The sequence below is a fragment of the Barbus barbus genome, assembly GCF_936440315.1.
Source record: "Barbus barbus genome assembly, chromosome: 8".
Lineage (NCBI taxonomy): Eukaryota > Metazoa > Chordata > Actinopteri > Cypriniformes > Cyprinidae > Barbus > Barbus barbus.
The window spans coordinates 35,482,191-35,494,413 of NC_136736.1; the positions used below are offsets into that span (position 1 = coordinate 35,482,191).

The window sequence follows — 12,223 nt, forward strand, 5'->3', positions numbered from 1 at the left end:
AGTAGGTGGGTCGTGTCTGTATGTACAGGTGGAGCTCGAGGAGCCACTTCCTGTCAAAGAGCAGATCTCGAGCTTGACTGAAGTCACGGTGTCACACACACACACACACACACACACTCACACACACTCGTGCGTCTCGAACCTGCGGCCCATCAGACGACAGACAAGACACAGACAGACCGAGGGGTAATGATGGCGTGGAGAGGAGCGTCGGCCGTGGTCGTCCTGCTGTCCATCACACCTGCTTCAGGTACAAGTGTGTGTGTGTGTGTGTGTGTGTGTGTTGAGATGTTGAGGCGCGTCCGCTGCAGGAGTCAAGGGAAGGCCGCCATCTTTGTTCGAGGTTTGTCGTTTCCTCCAGTGTAAAGACTAAGAATCCTCTCAGAGAATCGGCTCAGAATCTCTTTTCAGATGAGTCCGGCGTTTGACCTTTGGCCTCCTGAGGTCAAAGGCCGTCCACTGCTGGCCTGAGCTGGGCTCGCTGGGGTCATGTTTCGCTCGCAGGCCTCTATCGTCTGCCGTCTGTCTTCCTTTCGCTCCAGATCAAATATGTTGATTTAATTATTATTTAAATTAATTTTTTTAAATTGAAGAACAAATACTAGTTATAAAGATCAAATTACCGTCAGCATCAATATGAAAATGACAAACCGTCACGTTTTGTTTTTAATAATAATAATAATAATAATAAAGTTAAACTGATGTTTCTATAAAGTATCACCTAAATGTGTTTCAGTATTTATGTCTTGTATTAATCTTATATAGTGTTTTGTTGTTGTTTGGCTGGTGTTATTCGCTCTTGTTGCTGATATAGTCGCGTTAAACAAAAGAGTTTAGTTATTTCCCACATTACATATTTATCTGATGTCAGTTTAACAATACAACAGTGCAAAAAATGTTAATTTTTGTACATTTTGCATTCAATTCATTTAAATTCTTAATTTTTTCAAAACAATGAAATATTTCTCCAGGAAACATGTAATCTAGAACATGAGTGAAAATATAATGTATATAATAATATCATGTAAATAATATACAAATATAATAATTATTATTGTTTTTAATTTATTTATTTGATTGAATACATTTAATAACCACTAGTAATATTACAAAGATCCCAAAGGCTTGATTGAATCTAAAGCTGCTTTGAAACGCGGCGTACAAATAAAAATGATTTGACAAAGACATAAACTCTGCAACAATGTGAATGAACATTAGTTTCAGCATAAACAGATTTGGCTGATTTGAGTGTTTATCGTTTATTAGAAATGCTGAAACATCAGAACAAACTTCTGCTTCTCCAAATATTATATAGAGCTGAATGTAAAATAAACCCTGAGCTGCTTCTGTTTTATAAAGCAGCTTTACAGTCAACAGCAGATGAACAAAAACAAGTGTTAAATGTGAAAGTGTGTTTAGAGCCGGAGCTGGAGGTTTCTGGGCGTCTGTGCCTCTCTCTCGGGTCGAGCAGAAGTGTGTTGTGTGACTGTGAGCTGACTCCGTGTGGATCTCCAGTAAAGCAGTGGAAACGCTGGAGGATCTGCTGATCTCAGATCAGATCACTGAGCTTATGTTACTGGATTCACTCTTTCCACTTCAGACGTGTCAGCATATTACTGAGTGAGATGAACATCCTGAGCCATTCATGATTTTCCACAAACACAGATGAAACATGAAACACACACACACACACACACACACACACTGTTTACAGTTTTGTTCTACAAATAGCTGGTGAATTTAATTCTACAGTCTGTCTGATGCGTTTAGAACACAAGGAGATGCATGTTTTAGATTTTTATTTTTAGTATTGGGGAATCATTTTAAATTCAAACATTTAAGTATATACATACAGTATACGTATATATATATATATGTGTGTGTGTGTATACTGTATGTATATACATATATATGTGTGTGTGTGTGTATATATATATATATATATATATATATATATATAAATGAATAGTTAATTTGCAAAAACAGATAACTCATTTTTAACAATTTTGAAAAATCTTTTTTTTTTTATTGCACATTCCAATTAATTTCAATCAATCTGCAGTTGGGTTATTTTGATTAGGTTAAAAAATAACAAAAAACAACAACATGATTTTTGAACATTTTACATAACGGAGATATCTGGTTTAGCAAATAAACTCTTCATATATATATATATATTATTGCCATAACAGTTGATTTAGATATTACAGTCCATCAGATCTCTTAAATGGAAATTTGTGCTCATCTATTTTGACTCGTGAGCGTCTCGGAGAATTGATTTCTGCTTTATGGCACTTAATCTGGTCTGTTCAGAGACGTCTGTGTTTGTGCTGAAGGCTGTTTTTGATCAGATGCTGCTGATGTTGTGGAAAGTGTTCATTCAGTGGGCGAAAGCAGCTTCGTTTACAGTCAGAGTCCCTCTCTATTAGATCAGTGAATCAAATGATGAGACGCGGTGGAAAATACAGGCTGAAAAACATCATTTCAAGGAACACGCTGCAGAACTCAATCACATGAAATGTGCTGCTGTTTTTATTCTGTGAACTCAAACATGTCACACCTGACAGATGCTGATCAGCGTATAACCAGCGCTCCACATTCACAGAAATATATCACAGACCACGACTCTTCAACTCTCTGAAAGATTCATGTTTTTGAGTAAAAATGACAATAGTGTGAAATATTATTCTAATGTAAAACAGCTGTTTTCTATGTGAATATGTGTTAAAGTGTAATGTATTTCTGTGATCCGCAGCTGTATTTTCAGCATCATTACTCCAGTCTTCAGTCACATGATCTTCAGAAATCATAATAATATACAGAAACATGTCTGATTATTATTAATGTTGAACACAGTTGTGCTGCACAATATTTCTGTGGAAACCGTGATATATTTGATTTTTCAGGATTCACAGATGAATAAAACATTTATTTAAAATAGAAATGTTTTATTACATTATAAATGTCTTTGCTGTCACTTTTGATCAGTTTAATGCATTTTTCATTAAGTATTAATTTCTTTAAAAAAAAAATCGAACTAAACCTAAAGTTTGTGTTACATACGCTGGTGTGTAAATGTATTTATTTTTATTAAGAAATCCATTTTCATGTCTATATAAATAAAAAATCGCATTCTGTTGTCAAGTTTTTGCACAAATTGTAGCGTTTGAGTCGCTGGTTTGATTCTATTAATAAAAATGATCAAACGATATTTGTCTTTAAAGTACGACTGCTTCATTCTCACTAAACCTGCTACTCATCCGCTCATATCTATTTGACTTTTTAATCTTAATCTAACGTTATATTGAATGTGTGTATTTAGCAAAAGAACAGACTTTGATTTATTTTACGCGTTTAGACGAGTCACGCATGTTGTGGACAGAGTTACAGAAACTTTGAAGCTCATTTCAGATAAAAGTCGAATAGAAGAACACATATATAACGTTTAGTTCAATCACGTGGACGGCAGTGTTTTACTGTATCTGCTCATGTTTACAGTACTCCGGTATACTGAAGTCAAAGTCTGAACACTGAGCGGAACATTTACTGTGTTAAACATACACGTATCTGATCAAAATCATACTGCAGTAAAAAAGAGCACATTTAAATTACACTGAAGTATTATAAAGCAGAAGTAACCTTCATGAAAACAAGAGCGACGGGGTTCCAGTTCAATCATTCTCTCAAAGCACACCGAATGACTTGTGTATTTGAGTTTTTATCAGACAGAAATACACTAAAGAAAATACCACGGCGCATGTTTATACAGTCAGACAACACTGAGACGAGAAACAGAAGAACAAACCCCTGAGAGAGATCAACTATCCACTGACCTCAGTCCAGTGCTGCTGTCTGGAGCTCTCTCTTCTTTATTTGGAGCATTTGGTTGTTTTTCTCTGCAGATATTGATATAAAATTCATTGTAAATAATTAGATTAATCAGCATATCATCAGGGTTTTATCTCACATCTAATGTTGCTAAACAAAGTTTATGGTGTTTAGTGTTTGTGTGAAGGACACCGAGCTCCGTCTGTTTATGAGTAAATATATAGTTTATATCAGCAGTATTTTCCTCCTCAGCTTCTGCAAGAGCTGTCAGTGTATTATAAAGCTACAGATATTAGTACTTTAATAGCTTGGTATATTAACATTATATAAGTTAACAAAATACATTTTTACTGTAAATTTGAGCTAAATCTGTAAAACTACATTTTGCTACTGTATTTTTGTACAGTAAAGTTGTGTATTTTACTGTAAATGTGACAGATTTAGTTTTCTATATTAAATAAGGGATTATATTGTGACGAGCGATGGAGATGTTAGAACAGAAGCAGCTCTCTTGAAAGGGTTATATGTGCTATTTTTACAGATCTATTTCTTCATGGATTCTGTGAATTGTATTTTTAGCATTACTGTTACTGTTGCTTACGGTTGCACACGTTTTATCAGCTCAATAACCCCAAAAACCTATTAGATCATAATCATCACAGCTCAAAAAACTGCCAAAGAACAAGCACGTCAAAATAAAATATGTTCTTTCTTAGTATTAATATCTAAAACTTCTTGAATCGGGATGCACTTACTTCACTGCAAAACATGCTTTTCTTACTTAGATTTGTCGTCTTGTTTCCAGCCAACATATCAATAATTTCTTATATCAAGAAGGACTTTCTAGTCTTGTTTTCAGAAAAATCAATTTGAGTTGAAACAAGCAAAATAATCTTGTTTTCTGTTTGAAATAGGATTATTTTGCTTGTTCAAAGGAAAAACTCTGAAAACAAGACAATAATTACTTGTTTTTAATTTTACTTGTCTAGAAAATCCTTCTTGATATAAGAATATTTTGGCTGAAAAGAAGACAAAAATAAAAAGTAAGAAAAGCATTTGTTGCAGTGTTGACAAGTAAAACGGCTCAAAATATTTTGTCTTCTTTTATGAAAATATTATCCAAATTTTGTTAGTTTTTGCTTAAAACAAGCAAAAATATCTGCCAATGGAGTAAAATAATCTTCATTCAAAGGCTAAACAATATTTATTTTTATTTTACCCCGTTGGCAGATATTTTTACTTGTTTTAAGCAAAAACTCCAGAGAACAAGACATAATATCTTAAGTTATTTTACTTGTCAAGTAAATGCATCTTAATTCCAGAATGTGTAGATATGTATACTAGAAAACAAGACACACATACTAAGAAAGAAAATGATTTTGTTCAGCGTGGAGTAAAATGTTGAGTTGCACTGAAGTGCAGTGAGACTCCTCCAGAATCAGAAGTACAGTGAAGTGTGGTGTTTTCTGAGCTCTTCTGATGATCAAATGACCCGGCGTGAGGCGTGAGGTCTGCGTTTGACCCGTCTGAGGAGTCCGTCTCGTGAACCGCAGCAGTGAGCGTCTGCGGTGAGGAAGAGGAAGCTCAGATCAGCCCACATTCAGACCAGCTTCAGACTCAATCACACAGCTTTTAACATTACTACTCACAAAAACACCTGATTATTCAAATATCTTCACTTCTAGTATAAATATCTAAACACTTGAATCAGGATGCATTTACTTCACAAGTCAATAGATATCTTTAAGAGAAATATATAATATAATTGGGTAAGAAAAATCATCTTAATACAAAGGTTAGTTTTAACCAAAAACGAACCAAATTTGGATAATTCTTCTAGAAAACAGGACAGAATATCTAAAGTATTTTTACTCGTCAAGTAAATGCATCTTAATTCCAGAATTTGTAGATATTTATACAAGAAAACAAGACATAAATACGAAGGAAGAAAATGATTTTGTGCTGTGTGTATTCAGGCTTTAACCATGACCTTTCATGACATTTAAGCTTCTGCTTTAGGATCCGATGTCCTCATTTAACACTTCATACATTTTAACATCTTTTTTTGTATTTTTTTATGTTTGACTGAAAGTACTGAAATATTCAGTTGTATTTCTGCAGTATTTTGTCTGCAATTACACAAATGATATACATTTATTAAATTATATTTAATAAAAATGTTATGAAATTAAGTTATTTGAAGGAACAATTGTGATTCCTACATGATACTTATTTGAAATCACTCTACTAAGTATAGATTATGATTATTTTTCTACTAAAATATGTATTTAGCATTGATTATCAACATTTGAGTCAAGACCAGTCTTCGAACAGATGCTTTGACTGAAAGATGTTCATTGCGTTTTAAATTCAATTCTAGTTCATACCATTTTTATTTATTGCGTAACTAGAAAACTCTTTCTGCTGTGTGTTAGTCAGGAGTCTCGGAGGTCAAAGGTCTCGTGTTTAACGGCTTCATTCATTTAACAGACGCTGGTTTAATGAGTGTAGTTCAGTGGATGAACATCTGCTGTCATGATGATTTTAAGCAGCTGTGTCACTGATCTCATATTTTAATATGATTTAATATTCAGTGTGAATCAAACGTGCAGCACATTTCTGAGCAGCTGAGAGAGTTTCACACACAGCAACAACGCCTTTCATCAGCTTGTGTTACATTTACACTTTACACCACTTTATCATGTGTGTGTGTGTGCTGTAATGCTTTCATGTGTTCCTCCCTCTTTATCTCTCACACACACACACACACACACACACACACAGTTAGTCAGTTAGAGCAGCTGAATAAACCACTGAACTAGAAACACTCGAGACGCACACACCACAAACACTTCACATGAGAGCGCATGCGTGTGTGTGTGTGTGTGTGTGTACTGGGATTCACTACATTATAAAGACCAAATATCCCCAGAAGCATAGTAAAACCAGTACATTTTGACCTTGTTGGGACTTTTTTTTTGGTCCCCGTGAGGAAACAAGCTTATAAATCACACAGAATTATGTTTTGAAAATCTAAAACTGCAGAAAGTCTCCTCTAAGGAGATATGGGTTGTACAGTATAACAACCATTACACTTAATTAATGGTGTGTGTGTGTGTGTGTGAGAGAGAGAGTGTGTGTGTGTGTGTGTGTATGTGTCTGTGTGTGTGTGTGTGTGTGTGTGAGAGAGAGAGTGTGTGTGTGTGTGTTTATGTGGTTTATGAGGACACAAATGTGTATAATGACATGGGTATGACAGAGGTATTACAATATGAAGGTGGTTTATGAGGACACTGCCTATGTCCCCGTAATTCAAAAGGCTTAAAAAACATACTAAATGGTGTTTTTTTGAAAATCTAAAAATGCACAAAGTCTCCTGTGAGGGCTAAGTTTAGGTGTAGGGTTGGTGTAGGGCAATAGCACACACAGTTTGTTCAGTATAAAAAGAGTCCCCATAAACCACAAAAACCAACATGTGTGTGTGTGTGTGTGTGAGAGAGAGAGAGTGTGTGTGTGTGTGTGAGAGAGAGAGAGAGAGAGTGTGTGTGTGTGTGTGTGAGAGAGAGAGAGAGAGAGTGTGTGTGTGTGTGTGTGAGAGAGAGAGAGAGAGAGTGTGTGTGTGTGTGTGTGTGTGTGTTCTGTTGAATGTGCTTGTATTTGATTGGTTCAGTGCTGCTGGTGTTTGTTCAGATTCACTCATCTCTGCTGTTCTTGTGTTTTTCAGCTCTTTCAGTATATGACCCTAATTACTGTTACATCCTGGACGGGATTCTGCTGCTGTATGGCATCATCATCACTGCCTTCTTCGTGCGCGAGCGAGTGAGTCTATAACACACACACACACACACACACGTACGTTTACTTAGCTATCTAAACCTACCTCTCACAAAAAAATGTATGCAGTTTTACACTTTTTTTATTTTTATACCAGTTTTGCAAATGAAGATGTCCCCAAAGGGAGCTTTTTGGAGATATTGCGAGGTTTAGCTCACTTTTGGCTACAAATTTATCCCTAAAATAGGTACACACACACACACACACACACTGAGCTGGATCATTTCACACACTCATGCACTGTCCTGTGCCGATACTAGTGTGTTCTCACTTTAAATCCCAATCAAATACCAACACTTTATTAATCCATAAAACAAAAGCTGAATTTGAAATGGCATACCCTACCTCTCTTAATACTTCTGTTATATGTTTGTGTAAATATGCGGAAATAGTGTGTGATGCTGGATTCTTCAGCACTCGACAGTCACATCTTCTCTTCTGCTCATCAAGCCTGCATTTATTTGATCCTAAACACAGCAAAAGCAGTAATATTGTCAAATATTTGTACTATTTAAATTAATTTATTCCTGTGATTTCAAAGCTGAATTTTTAGCATCATTACTAGTGTCACATGATCCTTCAGAAATTGACTGGTAGTGTATATATAATAATATATTACGAATTTAAGAAATATAAAAATATGCAGTATACAATATATAACTTTGTTTTGGATGCAATTAATCAAGATTAATCAATTTGACAGCCCTATTAATATATATATATATATATATATATGTTCCAAGCGTTGTAATGTGATGTAATCCAGATGACATGTAATGAGTTATGATCAGCGCTGGACAGTAGAGCACATGTGTTATTAATCAAACCCACGATTACTGTGAAAAATCCCTGTTCATTCATGAGGCTTTTCCTTCAGTTCATCAAGAAGAGAGGCAAAGAGGATCAAGACCCGGTGTATCAGGTGAGAATCAGATCAGACGTGATCAATCAACCAATCATCACGATATTAGAGATGTTAACGAGCGTCGGATGTCTTCCAGCCCATTAACAAGAGCGGCCAGTCAGCGTATGATGTCCTGGGACAGCGCGGGGCTGAGGAGGGTCCGGCCAGAGGGGTGAGTGACCGATCACATGACACAGGTCACATGACACAGGACCTGACCTGACCTGACCTGACCTGACTGCATGTGTGTGTTTCACAGGGTCGCAAGCGAGGAGACGACACTTACACGGTAAGAGCCTCTTCATCACAGGAAGGAAGTTTATTAGCAGCGCTGAGAAGAAGAATCCAGCTGAAGAAACCACAGAAACAGCATCAGATCAGATCAGAAACCTTCCTCACACGCTCACTCTCACATTACAGACCGAAGGGGCTTCATTCTGGCTCCTCAAACAAGCTTTCAGTGAACAGTTCCCCAAAAGAACCTCGTAAACAATGTTTTACATGCCTTTCCGTTGGACAAAAGCCTCCTCTAGTGAACAAGTAAAACACATTTATTTCAGACCAAGTATAGTTCAAATCTATTTTACTGACATATCGCTTGAGACTTACTGATATAAAATTATAAATAAACTCTATATGACGCTACCACTTGTGCACAATGCACATTTCTTAATATTAAGCCTAAAATGTGTTTTAATGTCACTACTGATGAGGATTGTATGATTTTTGAATAATATCGGTCTTTAAATGCAAGATATTTAAAGTGTACCTGAAGGATACTTATAATAGTTTCTCTTTAGCACAATAAAATATACTTCAGTTCATCTTTAGTTGGACTTCAGTGCTACTTCCACACAATTAAAGTGCATTAAGCACAAAATTAGTTCTACTTTAGCAGACTTAATATTTTTATTAAGCGCATAAATATGTAAATGTATTTGTAGTATACTTAGCGTTAAATAAATGTATTTCAAATAGTTTTTAGTATATTTATTTTTCAGTATGGTTCTCTGATGTTGGTCATGACATGGAGGTAAACAGAAAGTCATTTTAAAATGGTTTTAATTGAACATTTTCATGATTTCATTAATTATTAGCTTTTCATTAAACTCTCAAACCCCCTGCAGTTCCTTCACTAACCCAGTTTGGGAAACCTTGACATAATATAACGTTTAATGCACTTCATGTAGTTGATAACAACAAATGGGATTTATTTTCTTACTCTTTGTCATTTTATATCAATACGGTACAAGATTATCTTATTATAAATCAATGTGGAAACAAGATAGTAATCCAAAAGTAGTCTGATTATATTACATAACATGTGTAATGTAATGGATTACGCTACTAAATACAATATTTGTCTTGAAATTTGGATTACATTTACTCAGCTCTGCATTAAAGGAAATAATTAAAATATATGATCTATAATATAATATAAAACACTGGACAACTAGTTTATGTTGATGAAGTGTTTTCAAATTCAAACAAACATTTTCATATTTGACTGAAATAACAGAGCAAATAATTTAGCTGATGATGGTTTATTTCAGCCTCTGCAGAAGAAGACTGACGACACGTACCGAGAGATCGAGACGAAGCCAGGCGTAAGTGTGACTGATTCACTTTTACTGATTCGTACTGATTCATATGAAAAGACTCACTCTGCTTGTGATTCTCCTCCAGCGCCGCCGCACTGATCAGGTTTATCAGGTCAGACACATTTCTCATCACAGATAAACATCAGATCCTGAACATCAGAGTGTGTTTGACGTGTTTATTGTGTGTTTCAGGGTTTGAGCTCCATGACTAAAGACACGTATGATTCTCTGCACATGCAGCAGATTCATCCACCGCCGCGCTAAACGCTGATCCTCCTTCAGACCACCATCAGGACCACAGTCCACTCATTCATTCCTGCTCGTGCTTTCCAACCCGTCCAGGTGTTTCTTTTCCTACAGATTATTCAGCGTTTCTCCACTTTGTGCCGTACAGGCTCTCATAATGCGCTCACATCACACATGTACAGTAGAGTCAGAAGAAAAATCCATATTAAACTGAACCTGATTGAAGAACAAATGCTTAACCCTCTAGTATTGTTCATTTGGGAGTCACACTTGTGTTCTTCATCGACTGAAGGCCATAATTGTGTTCTAATTACCTTTATTTAGTGCAATCAAATGATTAATCGCATCCAAAATAAAAGCTTTTGTTTACATAATGTGTGTGTACTGTATATATTTATTATGTATATATAAACACACACACATACAGTATATATTTAAGAAAAATATATTACGTTTACATATTAAATATATTTATATATGATATAAATTATATGAATATAAATATATAAATGTAAATATTTTCAAACCATATTCTGTATGTGTGTGTGTTTATATATACATAATAAATATACACCGTACACACACATTATGTAAACAAAAGCTTTTATTTTGGATGCGATTAATCGTTTGACTGCACTAGTTTTTATTAAATAAATATGCTATATTTCACTTCAATGTTTTTTTTCTTTAATATATAGGATTGTTGAGTGTATTTCATGTTAGTAAATATTCATATCTAAATATTGGACCTTCTGTATAAAATGTAAAAAAAAAACATATATCTTATATCATTTTTCAATTAATGCAATATTTAAGTTTAAAAATAGATCAAAAGTATTTAAAATCCATTGAATTGAGGCATATTTGTTCCACCTTGAGGAAAAAATAATTATAATCACCTGTAATAGCACTAGTAATCACTAGATGGCTGTAGAGCCGTATATATATATATATATATATATATAGTGCTGTGCATTCTTTAATTACTGAGCAGTGTTTTCAGGCTTAATCGCATACGTTTTTGTCACTTTTGACTGCACTTGTTCTGCGTTGTGGCTGATTTGTAGATTGTATTTTGCCTGTTTCCCATTCCTTTCCTGTGGTGGTCATCTTTGACCGCGAACAACACAAGTGTGACTTTTTTTTTTTTACAAGCATTTGGCTTTTTCGAATCAAGTCCAACATTTTTTTTTGGGGGGGGGGATTCAACTAATAATTCCCTCAATGCCGTCGGGCTTTATCATTCTCATAAGAGTCATTTGGTAACATTTTACAATAAGGTTTCAACTAACGACAAAAAATCATTCTAAAATATTGAAATTAATCTCAGCATTTACTGAAGTATTTATGATTAGAAGCTGTATGTAACATTAGTTGCTGCAGACTAAACTAACCTGAACAATCTTATTAAAGGTTAATGCTGTAAAAGTGATGTTAGTTAATGCATTAATATTGATAAATGAGAGCTTTTATTGTAAGGCGTTACCTGTAATATTCTGTATGATCTGTTTTAAAACTCTTTTCTTATGATTTTGTGGTGAAATATGAGCCGAAGGTTTATTGGTTTAATATCTCTCTTTCACACTGTATTATGAGTCTTTTTTAATTATTTTATATTAGTAGTGTAATATTGCATTTACTCTTTTTAAACTGAGAATTTCATTGTATTTCATTTGGTGGTTGTTGTTACTTTTGTCTGTTCTGTGTAACTTTGTATCAGCTTGTTAAAATGAATTTCTTCAAGATTTTTATTAAATAATGATGATCAAAATAATCTGGAGAGCGTACAAATGCAGTCTGAGAAAACAAT

The 12,223-nt window shown here is 34.7% G+C and overlaps 1 protein-coding gene across 2 annotated transcripts; it reads left to right on the forward strand.

Annotated features, from left to right (window-relative positions):
- Positions 1 to 49: 49 nt before the first annotated feature.
- On the forward strand, positions 50 to 10,650 carry LOC306874119 (T-cell surface glycoprotein CD3 zeta chain-like). Of its 2 annotated transcripts, XM_079423899.1 has the most exons (8): positions 50 to 250; positions 7,553 to 7,647; positions 8,540 to 8,584; positions 8,664 to 8,738; positions 8,826 to 8,855; positions 10,120 to 10,173; positions 10,253 to 10,279; positions 10,360 to 10,650. In XM_079423899.1, the coding sequence occupies exons 1-8, from the start codon at positions 190 to 192 to the stop codon at positions 10,429 to 10,431; spliced, it is 459 nt and encodes a 152-aa protein (XP_079280025.1). In that variant the 5' UTR covers positions 50 to 189; the 3' UTR covers positions 10,432 to 10,650. The 2 variants fall into 2 exon arrangements, with proteins under 2 accessions (XP_079280025.1, XP_079280024.1); XM_079423898.1 differs by lacking the exons at positions 10,120 to 10,173; positions 10,253 to 10,279; positions 10,360 to 10,650 and having other exon boundaries at positions 131 to 250; positions 8,826 to 9,241.
- The last annotated feature ends 1,573 nt before the right edge of the window (positions 10,651 to 12,223 follow it).

Coding starts and splice junctions, on each gene's coding strand:
- LOC306874119 (XM_079423898.1), top strand. CDS start 190: ATGATGGCGTGGAGAGGAGCGTCGGCCGTGGTCGTCCTGCTGTCCATC. Junction 251..7,552: donor GTCCATCACACCTGCTTCAG/GTACAAGTGTGT, acceptor TGTGTTTTTCAG/CTCTTTCAGTATATGACCCT. Junction 8,585..8,663: donor ATCAAGACCCGGTGTATCAG/GTGAGAATCAGA, acceptor GATGTCTTCCAG/CCCATTAACAAGAGCGGCCA.